At 44.8% G+C, this 27,580-nt stretch overlaps 1 protein-coding gene across 1 annotated transcript in view; it reads left to right on the plus strand.

Moving 5' to 3' along the window:
• LOC119965674 (collagen alpha-1(XXVIII) chain-like) overlaps positions 1–27,580 on the plus strand; it is a 318,322-nt gene that overhangs the window by 270,302 nt on the left and 20,440 nt on the right. The window contains exons 27-35 of the mRNA XM_038796439.1: positions 2,429–2,497; positions 3,034–3,102; positions 4,451–4,531; positions 4,627–4,662; positions 6,255–6,291; positions 8,173–8,727; positions 10,232–10,407; positions 19,353–19,614; positions 23,046–23,221. Coding sequence (XP_038652367.1) covers positions 2,429–2,497; positions 3,034–3,102; positions 4,451–4,531; positions 4,627–4,662; positions 6,255–6,291; positions 8,173–8,727; positions 10,232–10,407; positions 19,353–19,614; positions 23,046–23,221 — 1,461 coding nt within the window. The remainder of the gene's footprint in view (positions 1–2,428; positions 2,498–3,033; positions 3,103–4,450; positions 4,532–4,626; positions 4,663–6,254; positions 6,292–8,172; positions 8,728–10,231; positions 10,408–19,352; positions 19,615–23,045; positions 23,222–27,580) is intronic.

Here is a 27,580-nt window from a genome sequence, read left to right on the forward strand (position 1 = left end):
CGCTGAGCCTGCTCTGCCATTCAATACAGTCATTGCTGATCTCCGCTCAACCTCAACTCCAGTTTCCTGCCCATTCTCCATGACCCTTCAACCCATTACTAGTTAAAATTCCATCTCCTCCTTAAACTTACCCAAAGTCCTGGAATCCACTGCACTCTGGGGTAGTGAATTCCACAGATTCATGACCCTTTGAGAGAAGTAATTTCTACTCATCCCTAACAGCACCGTGGGTGTACCTACACCTCAGGGACTGCAGCTGTTCAAACAGCAGCTCACCACCATCTTCTCCAGGGCAGCTAGGATGGGCAATAAACGTTGGTATAAACCAGCACTACCCATATCTTTTAAAAGAGTGAGAAAATATATCCATTTAACATCAGCAGAGATATTCTGGAGTTCAACACTCCTGCTAATGCCCTGGCTTAACCTCACACAACTATCTGGAACAGCAAGGACACAGGAACGTAGGGTTTAAGAGCAGGAGTAGACCATTTGACCCTTCAATATTCAGGTCTCAACCTTGGTCACCCTGCAACTGTGTCTTGGTAATGGTTAGCCGGTTATACACACGGCTGGATTCTTCCCCCCCCCCATCCGCGGCAAGATCGCTACGGGCGAGACACAGAAAATGGAGAGGTCCATTGATCTCAGGCGGGATTCTCTGGTCACTAGGCGTGCGCGGCAGGAGAATCCCACCTGTATGTATTTGCATCTGTGCTACTAATTCATCTGTTTTGTTATGAATACTGCGTGAATCAGATAGGTTCTATTTACCATTTTTGCAATCTCCAGCTTTATCTGCATCTCCTCTGACCTAATCCCCCCCCCCCCCCCCCCCATTGTTTTCTTTAAGAAGGTCCTCCCCGCCAATGCATTTAAAGTGATTATCAACTGTTTACGGGTTATTGCTGGTTGCACTTCTGGCTGTTGATTTGACTTTACAAGCCGTTGCAGCTTTCTATAGTTCAGGGGTTCCCAGGTGTATATGTGTACTCCCGGATTACAGGCAATAGTGTGACAAGTGTTGAGGGACTTTTGCTGACTTTGAGGCTTCTATGCAAACTAGTTGCCGCCAGAGGTGGGTTCACTGGTAACCATTTCCATTAGAATACAGCGTGACTTGGAGAATGAACAGAGGCTATGCAAAACAGAACTGGAAGAGGAAGGAGGAAAAGGGCCATCAGCAGTATAGGATACAATAAGTTGACTCTTGCCTATAGCAGAACAGTAAGAAGTCTTACAACACCAGATTAAAGTCCAACAGGTTTGTTTCGAATCACTAGCTTTCGGAGCACTGCTCCTTCCTCAGGTGAATACCAGAACCAAAAGATTCCACTTCCTTAAATACCAGCTGATGTGTTATCATTGGCAGCAAATTACGTAGGTCAATACATGATATCCTGGCAGCAGTCACAATGCATTCATTCTGCCACAGTACTCTGTGCCAGTTGCAATTGAGCTACCATGGCAAACCAAAAGGTTACTCAGCAACAAGGCCCATCCACTGACCACATGACTCACAATGTCAGTGCACAACCCATGTACATGTGCACAGCAAGGATACAATAACAGCCATGCAGTCACAAGAAATGTGCTTGAACGTACCATTGAGCTGCTGAACCAATGCTTCCACTGCTTTGGTCACTCTGGAGGTGCCTTATTCTATTTGTCATAGTGGTTGGTAGGATTCGTGATAGTCTGCTACATTTTGAATTATCTCACTATAAGGACATACCAGCTTAATGGCAAGCAGCTGAGGAACAGCAGAATGAAGAATATACCTACAACTTCAGCTCCAATTCCCCATTCACCAGCCCTACATCTTCCCTCCCCTCTAACACTGATCATCACTGCATCCACTTGGCTAGAATGAAAACGAAAAGCCACCACGAAATAAAGATTTCAAACCAAATTTACAACTGGAAATATGTCATATTGAATTAAAAAATCAAGTCATCACCCTTCTGCATTCCCTTAGTGGCTGTCCGTGGCCCTGGGCTTGGCACTGCACAACCTGGGTGTCAGCAGTCTGGGCTAGGAACAGAAAATGCTAGAATTACTCGCCAGGTCTTGCAGTATCTGTGGAGAGAGAAGAGTGCCCTCAAAAACTTTCCACAGCGATTAATGTGATCTGGCGCATAGCCAGTTTCAGGGCAAGGCCACCCTCCAGCACAATGTTTTTAAAACAGTGCAACGATTGACATTGCACTGAGTTAAACATGTTTTTACAATTCCATAACCTTTGTGCCAGTTTGCTCAATTTTATGCAAAAATGCCAGTCTTAGGTCACAGAAGTTCGGTCCCTATCTCTGCAACTACAAGAGCAATATAACAACTCGTAAGTCAAGAGTTACATCCAAGGTGACCAGAAAAGCTCATGGGACAATATTATTTGATTGATTCTGCTGTCTGTTTATAATTGATGTAGGGTTCTGTTGGACGAATGGGTATGCCTGGACCAAAAGGACCTCAAGGAGAGGCCATACAAGGACCAAAGGTAATAAAACTGAGTATGTAATAGTTTGACACCCCCTCCCCTGAACTCGTATACAATCCTGATTAATCTCATTTCATTTTGATATATCATGTTGGTAATCATTCAGTCCGATTACAACATGGAGATGGTAAATTTACACTGAACTAATGATCTAGAGAGACTAGAGTACATCTCAAACTTTATAGAATGATGGAGGGAAAGTTTTTAACCATCAGTAGTATAAAAATGGCAAAGGATTTACTTATATGAGGACAACTCTGACATCAACTCAACATGTTTTATCTTTATGTGAACTAAGATACTTCTAGAGGAATTTAATGTTATAATCAAAGTGGAATATATAAGAGCCATTAGTGCACTCTCCAGTATAAAGTAACACTAGATACTCCTTGCATAAGTAACCCCATTTCATAGAAGATAATTTTCAATAACACTTAACTATAAAGATTGACATGTTTCATTGTTTAAAAAAAAGGTAATTCTTAACATCCTTTTAGCAAATCGGTAATCATTTACTGTAATTGGTCTGACTGCAGGGAGCGCCAGGATCTCCAGGTCTGATGGGACCACGAGGGCCAGCAGGGGAAGGTATATCAGGACAAAAGGTATACAGTATTTGCTTGTCACTAGTAAAATGTTAATTATAAGCAAGTTCCACTGTTTCCAGCTGTTCACCATTTAAAAATTACTCAGATTTATCTTTTTTAGATAAAGTGGATGACCTCATATTTTCCCACATTGCTGGTACAGACACAGAGGACTGAATGGCCTCCTCTTCTGCTACAACTGATCCATGATTCTAAACTCTATCTGCTATGGTTTTATCGAAACACTTAACCCATCAGTGTTCCATTCCAATTTCTTGCTCACATCGACACTATGTACGTGACACTTGACATGGTTTCTACATCCAACTTGAATATATAATTCTCTATTCCTTCATCTAAGTCAGTTATAAATATAGTGAAAAGCTGAGGGCAAAATCCAGTTCCCTGGGGAATGCCACTCATGAAAAAATGAACAAATGACAATGCAAAATTGGGACATTTGTGGCACTATATGGTTGTAGGCCTAATGCTTGAATAATAGCTCTGTGTGTAGTGTTGTAACATACTTGGGTGTCACCTTTGAATCAATGTAATGGCTCCACATCACACTGATTCAGAAGGCTATCTCAGTCTCACTCCAACGACGTTAAGCATTTAATTTAGGTTGACACTTCAGTGTTTGAAAGAGTGCTACAGTTTTGGAGGTCCTGCCTTTTGGATGAGATACTAAACTAGCTGTCCTCTTAAATAAATGTAAAAGGTCCCATGGAGCTATACTTCAGGAAGGGCTGCAGAATTCTCCTGTTATATTGGTCAATATGCCCTCAATCAATGCTCTCAAACAATGCACTTAAATAGACTTTCTAGCCATTTATCTTACTTTGTTTATGGATCTTAATTTTTTAAATTCATTCTTGGGATGTGAGCAAGGTCAGCATTCTTCTTGTTTGATATAGCTTGAGAAGCAGAAGGTGGCATCACCATTTTAATGTCAATTTTCTGAACCACACCAATGCCCTGCGTTACTTTAGGGAAAGATGTATCTCTCAATCGGCCGATATAAAGTTATTCCATGCTCCTCTGCTGTCAGTAAAAAAGTTACCATTTCTTGCTGGGAAAACAAATTGTAGAATTATTGCATCTAATATGCCAAAGAATCCATAACAAGTTAAAGCTTCAAATACTGTGTTTGTAGAAACCATTAAAAGCAAATGCTGCAAATCTATAAAAGAGTAGAAAATGTTGGAAATGTACAACAGGTGTGCCAGCGCTGGAAAGAAAAAATTAAAGGTTAGATGGGCTAGCATACCGTCTCTTCTATTACATTCATAATGTATATTAATCAAAAGATTCCACCTCACTTTGGGTTGAAATTTATTTGATTTTAATATTTTACTTCACACAGGGAGATCATGGATATAAAGGTGAGAGAGGGAAGAAAGGAGACCAAGGTGATGAAGGACTCTCTGGTGCTAAAGGCGATCCAGTAAGATACTTCTACACAAATTGACCTTGATTATCTCATATGATCTATTCGGAAAATATTTAGTAACTAATGCCTTGTATATTCTGAAACTACAGGGAAAGCATGGGGAGAAAGGTCAACCAGGTATCACTGTAAGTACCCATCAAACCAACATAATTATTTTATTCACAGTTTTATTTCGGGAAATAATGTAATTAAAACACTCAAGGGAGTTAGTTCATTTTTTAGTACAGTAATTGGCCCTGGATTTCTGTGTGGTTCACCAGATTTTCTATTGTAAAGTTGCCAGTAGCGTAGTAAAAGCTCCAGGGAAGAGATGCAAATGGTCATTTATAACAGTTATGGAACGTTAATGGGAGAAGCCCATCAAATTCCTGGATTTTCTTCCAATTCAATTGGCAGAGCAGCAGAAAATGAAGGGTAAATTGGGGAGATAGACCTTCCACTGCATCACATCCCAGAACAAATATTTTATACTTTGATGGCCTGGCCATACTGGAGTTGTGAGACAATACAATACAGATTTTACACAACATCTGGTCGGATTTTCCGACCCTTCCTGCTGGCAGAAACTTCCGGTCCCACTGAAGTCGACCCCAGAGTGGGCGAACCATGCAGCGTGCCATAGATTTCAGCGGCACTGGAAGATCCTCAATGGAGAAGCCAGTCGAGACCTTCCGAACAGGCTTCCTGAATAAAGCTGGCACCCACCCTTTCACTGCTTTTCCTGTTTCATTGCTTCCCTTCCTCCTTTAACACGCCCCCTTCTTCCTTCAACACTCCCCTGGCCTCCTTCAATACAAACCAGCAACTAACTGTGTGGAAGGGAAGAGCTGTCTTGTTTTGAAGGGTCATGGTGCTCAAACCCTTTCGGATTTTTAGGGTTCCCAGTGTTCAAGGTGCTCACAGATACAGTCAGAAGAAATTGAATCTGCAGACCCGACATTAGTTTATCTTCCTGACATGTTCATACTGGGCCTGCGAATTACTGCAGATGCAACCCAAGGGTGCATGAAAATCCTGGGGCATCATTTTGGAGATGAAGACTCACAAAGGAATTTCTTCCACCAGTTCATCTTTACTGCGCTTGGGAACTGGGTGTTCATCTGCAAGCGCAGTAAAGAACAAAATCTACCCTGTACAAGTTACAACTCTTGTAGTTCTGAAAATGGGTTCTAAAAGTCTAATGAAATCTTTATTGAAGATTTGATTTTCGTTTTAACATCGAATAAGAACATTGATGACAGGGAATTACCTCAAAGATGTTCCATGGAAAATCCCACTCAAACATTCACCTTTGAATCCAGAATTCGAATCCAGTCCACACTGGTGGACAAAGGTTTCCCCTTCACTAGATGTGAGTCATATGCAAGATTAATTTGGGCAGTCTCAATTGAGTGCCCATGAGGCAAGTGAACAGCACAAAACTGACCCCGAATTGGCTTTCGGCTTACCCAGTGAAATGAATATTTTATTGATAATTATTTAGTCATTATGATGCCCTCAAAGTAAATTTGATTTTCGGACTGTGAAAAGTAGAGAGTTTTCTGAAGCAATTTGTTGGTGGATGGATATAGATGGTGCTCAGTTTTATTTTTATCGATTATCACAAAGATTGAACAACTGTACCATCCAGCATGAGCAATTTGTTTAGAAGGTTGAGCTTATTGTTTGACCTCATACAATCAGAAAGGTGATGTTATTTATTCCTATCCTTTATTAGAGGGAAGAAATAATCACGTTGATCAGAACAATCTGCGGTGAGTTCAAATGTAAAAATTGACACATACTTTTGAAACAATTATTCTCATTTTCTACTTAATTAAACTGACCTTCAAAGTTATTAGTGTTTTAGACTCCAGGTGATGTCACAATCAGAAAAGGTTAAGACTAGACATTCAGAGCTGTAGAATTACTTCTGAACTGGATGCCGACTCTGGAGGACCAGGAGCCAAACCCTCATTTCAAAAGGTCTAAACCGAGTCATTAGAGTCAATTTTGCTGCACAATTGCTGGTAGTTTTCTTTGATGCATTCCAGCATTAAATCATGGCATTTAAAAGAAACTGGAGTTTTCATTTTATATCTGCCTACTATAGCTAACAAAGCAGCAACAACACAAAATAATCCTGTAAACTTGAGGTCCTCCAAACTCTGCTGCCCATGTGTTAACTCGCTTTAAGTCCTGTGTACCAATGTCCCTTTGCTCGAAGCATCATCTTGATTTTAAAATGTTCATCCTTGCTTTCAAATCCCTCGATAGCCTCACTCCTCCCTATTTCTGTAATCTCCTCCAGCCTCACAACCCTCCAAAATATCTCTGCTCATCTCATTCGGGCCCTCTGAGCATCCCTAATAATAATCGCTCTGGCCTGTTTCTCAACCTTGCCCCTCGCCTGAGGTTTGGTGGCTCTCAGGGTAAATCACCAGAAGTCAACTCTCTGTCAAAAGGGAGAGCAGCCTATGGTCTTCTGGGACTGTGACAACATTTTCATTTACATTTTGTATTTGGTATATCTGGACACAAACCTATGGAATCCTTTCCCTACACCCCTCTACCTCTTAAGCCACTCATCTGATGCTGAAACCTCCACTCATCCCTCTGTTACCTCTGGACTCAACTATTCCAGTGCTTTCCTGTCTAGCCTCCCTTCTTGCACCCTCCAGAAACTTGAACTCATCCAAAACCCTGCTGCCCATATCTTAACTCTCAAAGTCCCATTGACCTATTGTCCCAGCGTTCATTACGTACATTCCCGGTCCGACAACACTTTGATCTAAAATTCTCAACCTTACTTTTTCTCTCTGTGGTGAATCATAATCCTAGTAATTCACATTGTGTTATATTATATGTGTTGTGTCTTTGTAAGCTCTGTATACGAGCAGTTGCGCGGCTCTGCCCATAGGGGGAGATGAGGAGTTTGTACTGGGCTCCACCCTTGGCTCCGCCCATGGCTCCTCCCACTAACTGGAAGTATAAAGATCTGCAGTTGTGAGTCTGCTGCCAGTTCATCTTGTCGCAGGCAGGCTCAGTTGTAAGACTATTAAAACCACTGTTCACTTCCAATCATGTGTCTTGTGAATTGATGGTCTCATCACTCTCCACGGCTGTACCCCTCCCTATTTTTGTGTTGGTTTCTTACACATCCCGAATCTTCATTATTTCACCACTGGAGGCCTTCAGTTGCCAATCCCCTAAGCTTTAGAATTCCCTTCCTTCTCCCTCACTCTCTATCCCACTTCTCTTTAAGATGCTTCTTAAAACCTAGCTCTTTGATTAACCCTTTGGTAATCTATCCTAATATTTCCCTATATGACTTGGTGTCAAATTTTCTTATTATACTCCTGTGATGTGCCTTGGGAGGTTTCACTATGTTAAAGGCACTGTACGAATTCAAGTTTTTATAGTTATTGAAAAATGCCGCAAATGCATTGAGTGTAATATTGTCAAGGGTAAAGGGGGAATTTTGTGGTCTCGTGTTCGCAGCAAGGAGTCTGCCAGAAGGGCTACCCTTTCCTACCAGCAAGAATTTCACATTGAAATCACAGAATTACAACTTCAACTCTAACTTGTAGTTTTGTTCTGCTTCTTATGTGTTTCATTGTTTGTCTAAAAGCTGATATTTAATTCTCTCATTTTAGGATGCGGAAAGAAATGCAAAGAAAAGCCACTCGAATTGGTATTTGTGATTGACAGTTCTGAAAGTGTTGGACCAGAAAACTTTGAAATTGTTAAAGTGTTTGTTGGTGCTCTGATAGATCGAATTAGTGAAAGCAGTGAAGCCACCCGGATTGGTGTAATACTTTACAGTCTTGAAGCACAAATAATCACTCACTTATGGCAAGGTGCAACTCTGGAGAATGTCAAGAGAGCGATTCAGGGCATGCAGTACTTAGGAGAAGGCACCTACACCGGTACAGCCATGAAGATGGCAAACCAGGTTTTCAGGTCAGCTAGAAAAAATGTGCACAAGTTGGCCATAGTAATAACGGATGGACAGACGGACAAGAGAGATCCGACTCATCTGGAAATGGCAGTGATGGAAGCTCATGCAGTAAATACGGAGGTGTTTGTAATAGGGATTGTTAATACCAGTGATTCTTTCTACTCTAGTTTTAAGAATGAAATGAACTTAATTGCATCTGACCCTGACGAGGAACACGTTTATCTTATTGGTGATTTCATGACCCTTCCAAGTAAGTAATGAAAGTTTTTAAAAATTGAATCCTGTGAAAGAGTTCATTTTTATTTCCAGCATTCTAATAATGAAATTTGTGTAATTGAAAGCAGGAGAATTTTAGTCTCAATTTTTACACTCTACACCCAACAAGAAAGGGCCTAATTTCAATTCAAAAGTCAGAATGTAGTAATGTAATTTAGTGCTGGCCTGGCAGGAAAACTGGGCACAAAGGAGCAGCAGGTCCATAAAATAGCTGAAGAGGTAATTATTTTTAAATGGTTCCCTGTAGACCAGTAAGAGCGGGAGTGCTCCTCTGGGCCCCATGAGGACACCTGAGCCCTGGGCTTCCCTCCCTATGACTTCAATCACATATTCCCTGCGTATCATTTAACGTGACTTCCGGAGATTGTTCCCGTGTGTCCTTTACGAGGGACTCCTATTGCATTCACTCAACTCCCGCTGGCCGATCTAACATCATTACTGCTGAATGTGGGTGAGAGTCAGGCCTCCTATTTTTAAAATGTCCCAGGTTTCACATTGTAAACTGGGTGAAACTTGTCTTGTTAGGTACACTGGTATAACACTGGCTGCAACTGGATGCAGCTTAGATCGAAAGGATACTCCAGACCTTGAAGTTAGTTCAATCAGATTTATTGAACTAATAGCACAGTTAGCACAGTTCTCTGTGAGTTCGGCTCTCTGCTAACTTAAGTGTGGTTACTCTGTCTGACTGAACCAGACTAGCTCTTAGCCACGTGGTGGAGGTGTGAGATTGTAACAACACCCTTGACTGACTCTCTAGATGTTCATCAGTGGAAAGAGGCGGAGCGTGAGTGCCTCGTGTCTTTTATAGTCAGATCCCACCCCTGAGTGTCCTGCCTGCTTATTGGTCATGTCTTGTTCTCTGTGTCCATTAGCTGCTTGTCTGTATATCATTATGTGTGTGTGCCTGCATATCATGACAAAACCTAGCCCTAAGTTTGCGCTCTTATCCTAAATGGAATCAATTGTTCTCCACCATAATTAGATGAAGTTATCTTTAAATTAGTTTTGTGATAAAACAACAAAAATGCTAAAGCCATCCAAATCTGCACATCTGAAAGTAATGAATATGTAAGTTTGATGAAAGAAGCAGGTATTGTTTGATTATGTGCCTCAAGCTTATTATGTATTGACTTCAATAGTGAAGGAGAGAAAACTGGTGAGATAGTTATCTCAGGCTGCACTAACAAATGTCCCAGGAGCTGGTTGCACCTGATCTTGACAAATGTTCAAAAGCAGATCTCCAACCCAGGCAGTCTGCTGCCAAGCGAGTGGGTGGCAGATCAAGAGCGAAATGGCAAACATAGAAGCAAAAAGCTCATTGAAAAAATAAACTCCCAGAATGGATAATGTCTGAGAAAACTCTTTTCTTTATTAAAAAGCAGGTGTGATGACCTATCAGGCATGTTGGCATTTTGGACTTTTGATGTTGCAGATTGTGGAAGGTTTTTTAAAAATATGTGATTGTCCAATTTCAGCACTTGAAAGTAAATTGTTCAGCAGAATTTGTGAGCCTGAGAACGGTGCACTCTTCAGTTCAATTCCTAGCTCCATACTGCCCCCTGGTGTGTCACCAGCTTTGGATGCAAATCATCAGACACCAGAACATGACACTATATACAGAGTAGACGAGAAGGAAATTGAAACTGTAGAGGTGAGTAAAAAGGCATGGCAAATGTTTTAAGCATTTGATAGTTTGTTCAATAAAGCAATGATCTTATAAAAACCATTGGAATGGAAGATCATATTCTGAAATTGTGCCGGCGCAAATCCTGTTAGACCCCTCTCATGAGATTTTGCAGTATATGATCTTCTCCACCCCTCACTGATGATGTGATCAGGTTCATACTGAGAACAGCCATGGACCTGACTTGCATGTCTTAAAATAAAGTTTAATATTATTAAATGGCTTTATGTTGTTGCATCTAGCCCTGTGGAATGCAGCCCCCCTCCCTCACGCCAGCGCGAATCACTACTGGTTTGTGATAACTAAAACCAGTCGTGATGACCACGCCAGGGTGTGGAGGTGCTTGGAAACCCTGAGGTTGTGGGCCGCGACTGGGCATTCTCCCCGGCACCCTGGCACTGCCCCCTGCCATGGGGCGCTGAGGTGGGCACTGAGAAGGGCACTACTGGGGGTAACCTTCCAACATTTGGGGGGGGGGGGGGTTGGGATGGTTCCCCTTATGTGTGGTGGTGGGGGAGGGGGGAGAAGAGGGGTGCGTACAAACAAAAGCACGGGGCAGGTTGGAGAGGGGGAGAGTGCCCCCGATACGTTCATGGTGGGGGAGTCATCCCAAAGCTTGTGGGGAGAGGTTCTCCATTGCCATATGTGGCCGGGAGTGACTTGGTTTTTCTCACAGATCGCGGTGCCCTTTAAAGATGGCACCATGATCCCTGTGGAACCGGCCCTGCCAGCTCTATCAGGCCCCGCCTGCAAGAGTGAAGGCGCAAACCACATTCCCCACCCCTCCAATTTTCTTTATTTGACAGTATCAGAAGATCTGGTCAGGAACCTTGGCTGTGGTTCTGGAGAGAAACATGCCGGTTTTCAGTCACAGCCTGACACTTTGCTTTTTTTGGGAAACTTCCGCCCAATATGTCTTACAGTACAAAATTCCCTCAGTACTGCACTGGAGTGTCATCCTGCATTATTTGCTCAGATCCTTGGATTGGAACTTGTAGCTGCAACCTTCTGACTTAGAGAGGGGCAATTACCATCAAATTAAAACCGATACAAGAGTGTCAGAGAGATCAGAGGTAAAAGTGGGACCTGAGGGTTAGAGTGGAAGCCTCAGAAGCATATCCTTGACTTCAGAGCTGGAGAATGAGATTTCTGGATCTTGTTCTAAAAGGAAGATTTGGGTTTATTGTCACATGTACCGAGGTACAGTGAAAAGTATTGTTCTGTGTACAGTCCAGACTGATCATCCATACATGAAAAACATAGGACATACGATAAATACACATTGCAAACACATACATCGGGTGAAGCATACAGAGTGTAGTACTATTCACTAGAGAAGATTTGTGGCGAGATCAGTTCGGTCCATAAAAGGGACATTTAGGAGTCTGGTAACAGTGAGGAAGAAGCTGTTTTTGAATCTGTCAGTGCGTTTTCACAGACGTTTGTATCTCCTGCCTGATGGAAGAGGTTGGAAGAGAGAATAACCTGAGTGGGAGAGGTCTTTGATTATGCTGCCCACTTTCTCAAGGCAGCGGGAAGTGTACATAGAGTCAATGGATAGGAGTCGGGTTCACGTGATGGACTGGGCTGTGTTTACTACTCTCTGTAGTTCCTTTTGGTCCTGGGCCGAGCAGTTGCCATACCAAGCTGTGATGCAGCCAGATAGGATGCTTTCTATGGTGCATCTGTAAAAATTGGTAAGACATGCCGAATTTCCTTAGTTTCCTGGGAAAGTCTAGGCGCTGTTGTGCTTTCTTGGTCGTAGCGTCGACGTGGGCGGACCAGGACAGATTGTTGGTGATGTCCACACCTAGGAATTTGAAGCTGTCAATCATCTCCACCTCGGCCCCGTTGATGCAGAAAGGGATGTGTACGATACTTTGCTTCCTGAAGTCAATGACCAGCTCCTTAGTTTTGCTGACGCTGAGGGAGAGATTGTTGTTGTTACACCACGCCACGAGGTTCTCTATTCATGACCTGTACTCTGACTCATCATTGTTCGAGATCCGACCCACTACGGTTTTGTCATCAGCAAGCTTGTAGATGGAGTTAGAACCAAATTCTGTCACACAGCCGTGTATGTATAGGAGGCATAGTAGGGGGCTAAGTTTGTAGCCTTGCGAGGCCCTGGTATTGACGACTATCGTGGAGGAGGTGTTTTTGTTTATCCTAATTGATTGTGGTCCATTGGTCAGGAAGTCGAGAATCGAGTTGCAGAGGGAGGAGCCAAGTCCTAGATTTTTATATGAGCTTCGCTGGATTATGGTGTTGAAGGTGGAGCTGCAGTCAATGATTATGAGTCTGACGTAGCAGTCCTTATTGTCGAGATGCTCCAGGGATGAGTGTAGGGCCAGGGAGATGGCGTCTGCTGTGGACCGGTTGTGACGATTTGCGAATTGCAGTGGATCAAGGCATTCTGGGAGTATGGAGTTGATGTGTCTCATGACCAACTTCTCTTAAAGCACTTCATAATGATCGATGTCAAAGCCACCAGACAGTAATCATTGAGGTACATTGCCTGGTTCTTCTTTGGCACCAATATGATGGTGGTCTTCTTGAAGCAGGTGGGGAACACAGAACGGAGTAGGGAAAGGGTGAAGATGTCCGTGAACACACTCACCAGTTTGTCCATGCAGGATCCGTTGCTATCCGAGGGTTCACTTTCAAGAAGGTCGATCTGACTTTGGAGGCTGTGATGGTAGGTATGGGTGCGTCCAAGGCTGCTGGGGATGTTGACGACAGTTTGTTGGTTTCCTGCTCGAAACAAGCATTGAGTTCATCAGCGTGGGCTGTTGCCGGAGATTCTACTCGGCTTTGCTTTGTAGCCTGTTATGTTGCATAAGCCTTGCCACAACCGGCGAGAGTCCATGTCGTTAGTCTGTGACTCTAACTTAGTCTGGTATTGTCTTTTGGTAGCCTGAAGGTTTGTGGAGATCATACCTAGATTTCTTGTATATGACAGGGTCACCTGTCTTGAATGCCTCAGACCTGGCCTTCAGTAAGAAGTGAATCTCCCAGTTAAACCATGGTTTCTGGTTGGAGAACGCACGTATTATCTTCTTTGGTACGCAATCTTCTACACACTTGCTGATGAAGTCTGAGATGTAGTGGCATACTCATTTAGGTTGGCCACTGGGTTTTTGAATATGGACTAGTCCACTGACTCCAAACAGTTGCATAGGAGCTCATCTGTTGCTTCGGACCTGCATTGCACGACCTTCTTAACCAAATTCTCCCATTTAAGTTTCCGCTTGTGTGCTGGGAGAAGGAGCACCATCTTGTGGCCCGATTTTCCGAAGTGCAGTCGGCGGATGGATCGGTAGGCACCCTTGATATTTGTGTAGCAGTGGTCAAGGATGTTGGATCCTGGTGGGATCCAACTGGTGGGGCAGGAGATGTGTTGGTGGAATTTTAGCAGTACACTCTTGAAGTTGGCCTGGTTGAAGTCCCTGGCCACGATGAACAAGGCCTCCGGGTAATCTGTTTCATTGTGATTAAAGTGGTGTACCATTCATGAAGCACCTTCTTCACTTTTGCCTGGGGTGGGATGTAGACCGCCCTGATGGTGGCAGAAGTGAACTCCCGTGAAAAGTAATATGAGCGGCACTTCACAGTCCACATTCCCGGTCCGGGGAGCAGTAGTTCACCAGGGTCACCACGTCCGAGCACCAGGAGTAGTTGATGAGGAGGCAAACCCCTCCACCCTTCACTTTGCCCGATGACACCGCGCGGTCCATCCAGTGTAGTGAGAAGCTGTCAGGTTGTTTGGCACAGTCCATTGAAGCAGGGGTGAGCCTGGGGAGAGGAGATGTGAAACAACGCTGTTTTAGTCACACCTGCAGACCGCCGCGTTTCCCTTACTTTCTTGGTCGGCGGCCGCTTCTGGGTGGTCCAGGATCCAATGGGAGAAGTCTGACCTTGTGGAAGGTAAGTGGTTACATCTGGCGGGTCCCGGTCGCTGGTTGCAATTTCACGGTCCACGGGAGCATGTTTGCGATCCGGTCGGGCCCCGTGGTTCCGCAAGTACAGGTCTACCGTTTGATGCGTGTGGGCCCTCCCGTGGAGTCTCCACCATTTTGGGGGTGTTTGGTCTGGGTTTGGGGCGCAGGCAGGGTCTTCCTGTCAGGTTGGACCAGGCCACATGTTCAGTTCCAGCATTGGTGATCTGGTCGAGCTGATCGGGTTTCCACGTAGATTCCCCTTTCCTCCATTTGCCGGTAAGCCGAGGCTCTGGGCGGACCTCTCCAGGTCAGGTCTCATGTCAGGCGCTCCGGGGGCCTAAGGTTGCTTCCTAGAATGGGTCGGGAGCTCCAGGAGCCAGGTCGATTCCTAAGACGGGTCGGGCGTTCCGGGAACCGTGTCGACTCCTACACGGATCGGTGTCGAACTTATACTTCGGGCCTCTTCCACTTTCAGCTCGAGGCCAGGGTCGGGTCGTTGGAGGAGTCCTGCCGGATTGGGTTGGGTCAGGCCATGTGGGCCCGCCCAGGGATGCCAGAGGATATTCAGACCGGGAGGTAAACATAAAAGGGAAAGGTTAGAGATAATGTTAGTGTTAGAATTAAGTTCTAAAAGGTTTGTATGGTTATAAGAGATGTAGGAAGCGAATCTGTGGGAGAGAGCTTGCAGAGAGTCGCCACGCTCCGGAGCCTTGAGATTCCAGCGCCGTCTGGCGCCATTTTGAGGATGATTGAAATAGCATCATGCTCATATGGAGCACGAAGGGCTATCTTGCAGGACCTGAGACAAATGGCAGAATCTAATACCATCTTTATTTCTGATATCAAAGATCAAAGATTAGGGCAGCACGGTAGCATGGTGGTTAGCATAAATGCTTCACAGCTCCAGGGTCCCAGGTTCAGTTCCCGGCTGGGTCACTGTCTGTGTGGAGTCTGCACGTCCTCCCCCTGTGTGCGTGGGTTTCCTCCGGGTGCTCCGGTTTCCTCCCACAGTCCAAAGATGTGCGGGTTAGGTGGATTGGCCATGATAAATTGCCCGTAGTGTCCTAAAAGTAAGGTTAAGGGGGGGGGGGGTGTTGGGTTACGGGTATAGGGTGGATACGTGGGTTTGAGTAGGGTGATCATTGCTCGGCACAACATCAAGGGCCGAAGGGCCTGTTCTGTGCTGTACTGTTCTATGTTCTATGGATTCAACAAAATACTGCACTATCTGGAGTGAGTGACTGCACCTCAAACATTTGCACTGTCTCTGCAACGAAATGACTTTCAGAACAGTCAGTGCAATCCTTGGGGGACAGTTTACAGAGGACAATACCAACCGGCTTCTGAGAACTTCAAGCTGTTACCTCTTGAGGGCTTCAAAATCTAACTGCTACAATTAGGTCCCTCCTGACATTGATCAATGAGCATTCAAATGCATGCTACGGGACTCTCCGTCATCGGGATCCTCCGCTTTGCCAGCAGTGCACACACGCCCGCGGGTTTTCCAACGCCCACAATGGGAAAACCCCAATGGCCAGCTGCTGGATCGGAGGATCCTGCTTCCAGCGGGGGCGTACCGCGCTGGAAAATGGGGCTGGTAGGACAGAGAATCCCACCCATGATTCATGCTCATGTGATATGGCGAGAGTTGGCCTTAGCAATGCTGTCCTCTCTCTGCGAGGGACAGCTCATTTGACCCTTCACCCAACTCCATTGAATGTCTGTCCATGGCAGAATAGAAGATACAGTTGGCCAACACAACTGGAGTATCAATTCAACACTTTGAACAGTCCTCCTAGAATTCAAAAGCGTTTTTGACAAACAGACTTTAACCTGGGGATTCTTATGATACAACAACACAGAAATAACATCCATGATCCTCACATATCAACTTCACAAAGCAGCAAGATAGGTTACAGAACAGTATGGAGAGACATCTGGACAGTAAGAAGCATGTGCTATTCGTGCACAGGAAAATTACTTTGCGATGTGAAATCTGGGGACTGAATCTCCGGCCGTGTTGGGCTCCCGCTTGAGCACAACACGGCCAGAAAATCCCGGGAAGGCCTCCAGCGAGCCTCCCAACAGCAAGACCTGTGCCGAGCAATATTCTCCGTGAGACATCAGAGACGGAACCCCGCCCAAAATAGGCATAACCGAATGACTCTCGGAGAAGTAGGTCATAAACCTATTTACGACCTACCTACGCAGGATCCAGTGGCCTCCCTCAATTCTTCGGCCTCCCCAGGGAAGCTGAAGCCCGGCACCAATTAATGCTAGGCCAAACAAACATGGACCAGGCGGTATGGCCCCCAGGGGTCTCCTGGGCCATCGAAGACCCCAAGGCGGTCAGGGTAAGTGACGGGTGGCTCCCTGGTCCTCCCCCTGGAACCTGGGCAACTTGGCACTGCCCAGATGGCACCTTGGCACTGCCACCCTGGCACTGCCAAGCTGCCTGGGTGGCACGGCCAAGTCAGCAGGAGCACTGCTTCGGTGCCAGGGTGGCAGTGGCAAGGGTGCCTGAGTGCCAGGGTGGCACTGCCAAGGGCCGGGGATGAAGAGAGTCATGGCCATAAAATTAGGGTGGGGGGGGGGTTTGAAGGGTGGGGTAAAGGGCAGGTAAGTAGGGCCCTCTGGATTGTTGGGTGGGTGATGGATGGGGGTCCTAGAAGGAAGAGCGTGTTGTAAAAGGGCTTGGGGGGGGCCCTGAAGAGGGGGGACCCCCAGGGATCCCATAGCAGGGTGTCCTCACTTGGGAGGTGTGGGGTAATGTCCATGTGTGTTTGGGGGGTGACATTACCCATGGATGCGGGGTGTGGAGGCCCACAAGCTCATTTAGAGATCGGGGCACCCTTTCAAAATGGCAGCCCGATCTCTGCATTCAGCTCCCCAATGCTCAAAGAATTCTAAGTGTGGGTTAAACTGGTGAGAAACTCCCCAGGATCCACAAAAGTGAAGTGTCATTGAATAGCGGTAGAGCCAACGGGAAACTCCCTGAAAAACCTGTCACAAGTTAACTTTGAAATTTTGGGGGAGAATCGGCCCCTTGTGTTCCAAGGTTCTCTGGATTTGTGCTTGAGAAGGGTTCTGGGAGTCAGGATACAGAAGGTGTAGTTAAACCACCACCCACCACATTTGTGCTGAAGAATGGCTTGGAGAAAGATTTAAGTAAAAAAAAAACAATATTGCCTCCCTGCTTGTTAAGTATATTAAAATGTATTTAATGAGATCCCATCCTTTTTAGGCCATTGCATCACTGGCGAGGGGCATGAAAAATCAGAAAACGCGATATTGCCCGCGAGTATCACATTTCCAATTCTTGCGGGATTTTCCACCCATGTCACTGTTCTCGCTGATGACTAACGTGGGCTGAAAATCACCCCCAGTGAGCCAAATGACCTCATTCTGCACAGTAACAAATCTGTGATTTTGTGCGCACTGAGATTTAGAGGTCACATGTCATGGTCCAATTTTAAACCTGCAACCCCCACCTCTTCAACTACCACCGCAACCTGGCAGAAACCACAACAGAGGGGCAGTTATAATAACAGCAATTTATCCCCGTGACCCCACTTCTTGCCCATTTGAACAATCAAGCAGGACTCTCACAGGAAGTCACCAGAATCCTGCTCTAAATGTGCAAATTTTTGTCTGAAGCTTGAGTGGGCTGGCAGTGATGGTTTCTCCATCTGGATAAACCGGCTGCGAACTTGCACATCCTTGCAAGTAAGCCTTCGGCCTCCTGTGCCCCGGCATTCGCCCTCCTCCAACTGAATTGCACCCTGCCATTTTGCTGACTGAAGGGACCTTTCTCAAATGATGCATGCAGAGCCCTCCTAATGCCTGAATTCCCACTCCTGCCAATCAGCCAAATCCAGGGTCTGCCAGTTTCTGGGAGTCTGAAAAAATATATGGACATGAACCCGAGCTATTAAAATTGGCCAGGCTGCATCTTTGTTATTTTGGAGTGTGTCACCCTCTACCAGACTAATCAGCACCTGATGGCACCCTCTACCAGACTAATCAGCACCACTCCCCTCCCCCAATTTTAAAAAGCACCTATGCTTTCTCAGGAAACTAAGGAAATTTGGTATGTCCACATTGGCTCTTCCCAACTTTGACAGATGTACCATAGAAAACATGACTGCATCATAGCCTAGTATAGCAACTGCTCGGCCCAAGACCGTAAGAAACTACAGAGAGTCGTGAACACAGCCCAGTCCACCACACGAATCTGCCTCCCATCCATTGACTCTGTCCCCACCTCCTGCTGCCTTGGGAAAGTGGGCAACATAATCAAAGACCCCTCCCACCTGGCTTACTCACTCTTCCAATTTCTTCCATCGGGCAGGAGATACAAAAGTCTGAGAACACGCACTAACAGATTCAAAAACAGCTTCTAGCCTTGCTGTTACCAGATTCCTAAACAACTCTCTTATGGACTGATCTGATCTCTTCACACATCTTCTCTACTGATTAGTACGACACTGCTGTATGCTTCACCCGATGCCTGTGTCTATGTGTTTACATTGTGTATTTATGTTTGCCCTATGTTTTTTTTTCATGTATGGAATGATCTGTCTGGACTGTACGTGGAACAATACTTTTCACTGTACCTCGATACACGTGATAATAAATAAATCCAATCCAATCCAAACTGTGGCCCAACTTTCAGTTTCTTATGGCATAACAACACCACCACCGTCAAAAAATCTTGGCATGTTGTATTATTTTAATTTAAACAATAAATGCTGATGCTTAATGTTTCAAGAACAGTTTGGGAAACTTACTCTTTCCAACTTATTTCATTCTCATAACTTAAGTTTGAAGATTTGGGTTTTTCCCAGCCCCTTTCACATTCAGCTGTCAGAATCATGTGTGCTAAGTCCAGATGATTAACAGTTGCCATCACAAACTGGAAGAGTATCTGTAATTGAATAACATTTTGTGAATCCATTTTTTTCCCTGTAGCGTGGTCCTCCAGGAGGAACTGGAAATAAAATAGAATCAAATGGTGGCAGCGAGGATAGATTTACAAGACCAAAAGGATCAGCTCCATTACCAGGCCTACTAGATCCACCCAGACCACCTGTAGGAAGGCCTGAAATGGGACCTGGACCTGATGACTATGGAACAAGGAGAGAGCCAAATCCTTTCAGAGATAATGCTGCACCAATTGTCTTTCTCCCAGTATCCACTCCACCACAAATACTGAAAGAGGAAATTCATAAAGGTACTGAAAATATAGTTTTCGGTAATTATTGAAGCACATTTTGTAGATATCTCTTATGTGTTTAACAACTCATAAAATCGTACTTTGTAAAATGTATCTTCAATGAACGGTTATTTATTTAAAGAATTTTCCTACCAGCCTTCTCTCCTCAGATACCTGCAATATCTTGTCCATTGAGTCAGTCTTCGAGGGTGTCAGCAAGGTGATCAGTCATAGATGGCATCCCAGCTTAGATCAATCTTGTCCACATTCAATGTCCCCAATCTTGTCCACATTCAATGTCCACAGTCCCCATGTAGCACAGTTCATCAGGAGGGCCACTAATTTACACTGTCAGTTTACATCAAACCAAGTTCTGGAAAAAATAGTAAAGGATCTCTGGCTTCTCTGGATCCTTTTTGAGGATCACATTATGAAATCCTAGTTTTATATGAAAACTGTAAGTCAATGAGTATAGTCATTCAGGACCGATCAATCGCAAGTACCTTGGCTTTTATTTGCCCTTCCTCCTTCAAGGGCATTCAGGTCTATTGTAGCCAAAGTTAATTAGTTGAATATAGATCTTGGATCAAACTTTGGTCTGTATGACTTGACAGCAGATTTGATGGTACATTCATCTAGTAGCATAGCTAACTGAGTGTATCCCACCTGGAGAGAGCACTGACATCTGAGAAAGGAAAGTAAGATAGACCATTAATCATTCTGATATACCATTTTGAAGATTGGCTCAATCCTTTTCTCATCAGCAGGTGGCAATAGGGACAGAGATTAAATTTCTGCACAGGTTTTGTTTCACTACTTTTAATAGGATGTTCAGAACTGAAAATGTATTACAGCTCAAGAAACCACACAAAGATTTAGGAATTATCGGAGACCTGTAAATTTTAATTGGAGTCAACGGTTATTTTTTTTTTTGTTCGGCAAGACAATCCAGGGTTACAGAACCATGGCAGGTGGATGAAGACACTATTAGTTATAATCTCATTGAATGGTGAACAGGTTTTAAGGGCTAGATAGCCTGCTCCTGTCCTCTGTAATCTCACCTCACTCTTCAGAATAGGCAGTTAGCGACTTGGTGAGGTCTTCTAAGCTGTCTGCATTCTCCGATGACAAATTACATCTTAGTGTTTAAAATATCGCAGGTACCTGTGCAATTCTATTATATGCAGCAAACAAAGTAAGGTGAAGTTCACCAAGAGCACCACTTTAACAGAATTATGATGCAAATCCCAGAACTTTGTTTTCTAGTCATGTAGGAATCTATTATGGGGCGCCGATCTTACCAACAACAAAGAGTCCGTTCTGGATGGGATTAGTGAGGTCGTTCAGACCCCACTATCTAACGGCAGTCTTTTTTTTCAGGCCTCAATGGGGAACACCACACCAAGGCTACACTCAACTGCATTTCCTGCACTGAGGAGCTCCGACAAGCAGAAGAGATCGAGGCCCCAATATTAAATGGCGCCCCAATCTCTCGACCCCACAATGTGACCCCTGGACCTCCCAATGCCCCAACTCATCTGTTGGGGGGGGTCATCAAGGCCGCCCCCCCACCCACCACCGCCCCATTTCACATGGGCAGTGCTACCTTGGGCTCGATCCCTGGTGATGGCAAAGTGCCATCTGGAACTTTGGTATGGCCAGCCTGGAACCATGGCACTGCCCCTGCCAGCATGGCAGTGTCACCTGGACACCCTGGCAGTGCCAGGCTGTCACCCATTGCCAAGGTGCCCAGGTGGCATTAGCAGTGCCAGGGTGCCACCCTTCCCAGATTCCAATCACCTGGGGGCCTCCACCCACCTGGAAGGCCCCCTAAAATGCCGTTCTGCCTGAGTGCTGAACTGCACCAGGTTGGGGGTCTCCTTGGCAAGCCAGTAGATCCCGGGATCTGGTTCATTCTGGAGAAAGCAGAGTTAAGTAAGTTCTTTGAACTATGCCAGTCTGGACCCCACCCATTAGGGGCAGGATCCAGATCGTGACATCCCAAGAGATCTCATTAGATCTCGCGAGGCATTATCACCTTCAGGAATCCCGGGACGTGGCCGGTAAATTGTGCCCATGATCAGGTTTACCAGTTGTACTTTTTCAAGTCCTGCACAGAATATTAATTACAACAACTAAATAAGAAAATAATGGATTTGATAAAATGTCTGAAAGTATTTGGACCATGATAATGAAACTGTTAGAATGTTGGGCTTGAATTTTTCATTGTTGCCATATCCTGGTGCTTCCTCAGTGAGGGAAGAATCACGGCAGGCACCTCTAACCTGAGGCACTTTTCTACTAGCAGGTTTGTGTGCATATTTTAGATGAACTCCCTGGCCCTTTCCAGGTAGCCATCCCTGGGAGGGCGGGGGTGGAATTGCTTGTTGCAGATTTCCAAGCCTTGTCACAGCTCTGCTGCCTGTTCTATTTTTACATTACATTAGTTTAGACTATAAGACATTGGAGCAGAATTAGGCCACTTGGCCCATCGAGTCTGCTCCGCCATTCAATCATGATATTTCAATGATAGTTTCTCATCCCCATTCTCCTGCCTTCTTCCCATAACCCCTGATCTCCTTATTAATCAAGAACCTATCCATCTGCCTTAAAGACACCATGTGATGTGACCTCCACAGCCTTCTGCGGCAAAGGGTTCCACAGATTCACCACCCTGTGGCTGAAGAAATTCCTCCTCATCTCTGTTTTAAAGGATCGTCCCTTTAGTCTGAGATGGTGTCCTCTGGTTCTAGTTTTTCCTACAAGTAGAAACATCCTCTCCACGTCCACTCTATCCAGGTCTCGCAGTATCCTGTAAGTTTCAATAAGATCCCCCCTCATCCTTCTAAACTCCAACAAGTACAGACCCAGAGTCATCAACTGTTTCTCATACGACAAGCTCTTCATTCCAGAGATCATTCTTGTGAACCTCCTCTGGACCCTTTCCAAGGCCAGCATGTCCTTCCTTAGATATGGGGCCCAAAACTGCTCACAATACTCCAAATGGGTCTGACCAGAGCCTTATACAACCTCAGATATACACCCCTGAAGATCTTCTTGGCCAAGTGAAGTTAAAATAGCCCTTCTGCTGTCCAGACCGAGGCAATTGTCTCCACCCATTGTTGCTAGGTGTGAATGATGGAAAATTCTTTTTGAGGTGCATACATTCACATAGTATTGCATATGTGGGCCTATATATTGTATAATTGTAGTATTCGCAGTTTGCTGAGAGCAGAGAGTAGGAACGGTGTTGGCCAAAAACGTTTACACCTCACGTTATGCTGAGCAGTGGGGACTTGGGAGGATAGTGGGCCCTCTAACACAAGTGGTAAATTTCCCTTTGTTTTTGAAAGAAATGAACTTGGAACAGCATAAGATCTTGTGTACTTGAACAGTCCACCAAAGTATAATTTTCAAGTGACTAACGATATTCTGATCTTGGGTTCCAGATCCGGCCTGCAGGGAACTCCTTGATCAAGGATCATGCAGGAATTATGTTATTAAATGGTACTATGATACCACAGCTAATTCCTGTGCACAATTTTGGTATGGAGGCTGTGAGGGGAACAAGAATCGCTTTCAGACGGAGGAAGAATGTCAGGTCAAATGCTTACAGTTTAAAAAGGTGAGTCGCATATATAGGTTACATATGGACACTATGGCCTTGAAATTACACCATGGTCATTAGTCAATACCCTGATCTGAAATTTCTTTCATTTCTATTTTAGTGAAGGCATGAATCTATTGAAAATAATAATAGTGTTGCAGCACTTACAGCATGTTTATAACAACGCAAAGGCCTGAAGCTTTCACTGGAGCCTGATGTTGCTTTGCTGATTTGTAATGTTTTACCCCTCCACTTGCCAAGTGCTTCCCTGAGCAGCAATTTGAACATAAGAACATAAGAACTAGGAGCAGTAGGCAATCTGGCCCCTCAAGCCTGCTCCACCATTCAATGAGATCATGGCTGGTCTTTTGTGGACTCAGCTCCACTTTCCAGCCCGAACACCATAACCCTTAATCCCTTTATTCTTCAAAAAACTATCTATCTTTATCTTAAAAACAGTCAATGAAAGAGCCTCTACTGCTTCACTGGGCAAGGAATTCCATAGATTCACAAGCCTTTGGGTGAAGAAGTTCCTCCTAAACTCAGTCCTAAATCTACTTCCCCTTATTTTGAGGCTATGCCCCCTAGTTCTGCTTTCACCCACCAGTGGAAACAACCTGCCCGCATCTATCCTATCTATTCCTTTCATAATTTTATATGTTTCTATAAGATCCCCCCTCATCCTTCTAAATTCCAACGAGTACAGTCTACTCAACCTCTCCTCATAATCCAACCCCTTCAGCTCTGGGATTAACCTAGTGAATCTCCTCTGCACACCCTCCAGTGCCAGTATGTCCTTTCTCAAGTAAGGAGACCAAAACTGAACACACTACTCCAGGGGTGACCTCACTAACACCTTATACAATTGCAGCATAACCTCCCTAGTCTTAAACTCCATCCCTCTAGCAATGAAGGACAACATTCCATTTGCCTTCTTAATCACCTGTTGCACCTGTAAACCAACTTTTTGCGACTCATGCACTAGCACACCCAGGTCTCTTTGCACAGCAGCATACTTTAATATTTCTCATTTAAATAATAATCCCGTTTGCTGTTATTCCTACCAAAATGGATAACCTCACATTTGTCAACATTGTATTCCATCTGCCAGACCCTAGTCCATTTGCTTAACCTATCCAAACCCCTCTGCAGACTTCCAGTATCCTCTGCACTTTTCACTTTACCACTCATCTTAGTGTCATCTGCAAACTTGGACACATTGCCCTTGGTCCCCAACTCCAAATCATCTATGTAAATTGTGCACAATTCTGGGCCCAACACTGATCCCTGAGGGACACCGCTAGCTACTGATTGCCAACCGGAGAAACACCCATTAATCCCCATTCTTTGCTTTCTATTAATTAACCAAGTCTCTATCCATGCTACTACTTTACCATTAATGCCATGCATCTTTATCTTATGCAGCAACCTTTTGTGTGGCACCTTGTCAAAGGCTTTGTGGAAATCCAGATATACCACATCCTTTGGCTCCCCGTTATCTACCGCACTGGTAATGTCCTCAAATAATTCCACCAAATTAGTTAGGCATGACCTGCCCTTTATGAACCCATGCTGCATCTGCCCAATGGGACAATTTCTATCCAGATGCCTCGCTATTTCTTCCTTGCTGATAGATTCCAGCATCTTCCCTACTACTGAAGTTAAGCTCACTGGCCTATAATTACCCGCTCTCTGCCTACCTCCTTTTTTAAACAGTGGTGTCACGTTTGCTAATTTCCAATCCACCGGGACCACCCCAGAGTCTAGTGAATTTTGGTAAATTATCACTAGTGCATTTGCAATTTCCCTAGCCATCTCTTTTAGCACTCTGGGATGCATTCCATCAGGGCCAGGAGACTTGTCTACCTTTAGCCCAATTAGCTTGCCCGTCACTACCTCCTTAGTGATAACAATCCTCTCAAGGTCCTCACCTGTCATAGCCTCATTTCTATCAGTCACTGGCATGTTATTTGTGTCTTCCACTGTGAAGACCGACCCAAAAAACCTGTTCAGTTCCTCAGCCATTTCCTCATCCATTATTAAAACTCCCTTCTCATCCTCTAAAGGACCAATATTTACCTTAGCCACTCTTTTGTGTTTTATATATTTGTAGAAACTTTTACTATCTGTTTTTATATTCTGAGCAAGTTTACTCTCATAATCTATTTTACTCTTCGTTATAGCTTTTTTTAGTAGCTTTCTGTTGCCCCTTAAAGATTTCCCAGTCCTCTAGTCTCCCACCAATCTTTGCCACTTTGTATGCTTTTTCTTTCAATTTGATACTCTCCCTTATTTCCCTAGATATCCACAGTAAATTTTCCCTCTTTCTACTGTCCTTCCTTTTTGTTGGTATAAACCTTTGCTGAGCACTGTGAAAAATCACTTGGAAGGTTCTCCACTGTTCCCCAACTGTTCCACCATAAAGTCTTTGCTCCCAGTCTACCTTAGCAAGTTCTTCTCTCATCCCATTGTAATCTCCTTTGTTTAAGCACAAAACACTAGTATTTGATTTTACCTACTCACCCTCCATCTGTATTTTAAATTCCACCATATTGTGATCGCTCCTTCCGAGAGGATCCCTAACTATGAGATCATGAATCAATCCTGTCTCATTACACAGGACAAGATCTAGGACCGCTTGTTCCCTCATAGGTTCCATTACATACTGTTCTAGGAAACTATCGCGGATACATTCTATAAACTCCTCCTCAAGGCTGCCTTGACCGACCTGGTTAAACCAATCGACATGTAGATTAAAATCCCCCATGATAACTGCTGTACCATTTCTACATGCACAGTTATTTCTTTGTTTATTGCCTGCCCCACCATAACGTTACTAATTGGTGGCCGATAGACTACTCCTATCAGTGACTTTTTCGCCTTACTATTCCTGATTTCCACCCAAATGGATTCAACCTTATCCTCCATAGCACCGATGTCATCCCTTAATATTGCCCGGATGTCATCCTTAAATAACAGAGCTACACCACCTCCCTTACCATTCACTCTGTCCTTCCGAATAGTTTGATACCCTTGGATATTTAACTCTCAGTCATGACCATCCTTTAACCATGTTTCAGTAATGCCACTAAATCATAGTCATTCACGATGATTTGTGCCATCAACTCATTTACTTTATTCCGAATACTGCGAGCATTCAGGTAAAGTTCACTTATGTTGTTTTTTTTTTACCTGTTTTGAATCTTAACATCTCAATCAGTAACCTCTCCTAAGTTATATTTCCTCTTAACTTTTCTCCTAATTTTCCTTGTCGTTGAACCCATATCTTCATGTAACAATCTGCCTCGTCGAAGAAATTACTGTTGTCATGGAGTTCCTTCCTTTTAAAAAGTACGGATATTTTCTTCTTCCACCCAATTGGACTGTTACAGATTTCTATTTTATATTATTTCTCAATCAGTTCTCAGGCTCAGAGACACAAGACCCACCCAACAGTGGAAGAATTTTATTTTTGGACTTTGACCTGATTGTTAGTGACCAGTCACAGACAAAGAAGATATCATTTTAAAGTAAAGTCTGCTTCACAATTTAACTGACAGTTTAGAACACTAAGCAATTCTAGTACCTTATCTGGGGAGCTGAGCCAGGGTTTACAGGAGGCGGTGTCAACAAACTTCCGCCACCTACAGGTGCAGTTGGAGGAGTCCAACCACCTGCAGGCACAGGAGACGGTGCCGACAATGCATGGTATCCGGGCCAACACTGAACAGGTGGCATTTGCGGTGGAAGGTTTGGGTGAAAAGGTCACAGCTATGAGTTTAGACGTTCAAGGCTTGGGGTTCACTGTGCAGTCAATGGCTGAGGCTCAGGAAAGGAGGGCCCAGTCACAGTCAGCCATGTACCAGCCCCACATGGACATTGCTGTGGTGTTCCAGAGTCACAAAGGGTCTTGGCTGAGGGCATCAAGAGCATTAGCTGGGCTCTGACTGACCTGGGCCAGGTACAGACGGACTGGGCACAGTGTCAGAGGGACATGACCAAGGCAGTGTGGAAAAGTCTCACTTGTTGAGGGACATGTCCCAGTCTCAGTGCTCTATAGCTGAGGGCATCGAGGCCATGGTTGAAACGAGGACTCCAGGACTGGCAGCGCCACATGACGGTGGAGCCTCCGAAGCTCACTCCGCCTCAATTCCGACCCATGGAATTGCCTGGGGGCCATCGAGCACCCCAAGGGAGGCGGAAGTGATGGGTCTATGTCAGTGACTCCCATTGGGGAGGTTCTGGGAAACCTCAGCGCTTCTGAATCCCCCCACCTGACACTGGCGCATCTGATGGGCAATGGGCAGAACAGGGCGGCACCTCGTCAACTTTGACACCTGTCAGTCAGCCAGACCCATCCAAGTCCAAGTCCTCCAG

The sequence above is a fragment of the Scyliorhinus canicula genome, chromosome 5 (assembly GCF_902713615.1).
Source record: "Scyliorhinus canicula chromosome 5, sScyCan1.1, whole genome shotgun sequence".
In the NCBI taxonomy this organism is placed as follows: Eukaryota; Metazoa; Chordata; class Chondrichthyes; order Carcharhiniformes; family Scyliorhinidae; genus Scyliorhinus; species Scyliorhinus canicula.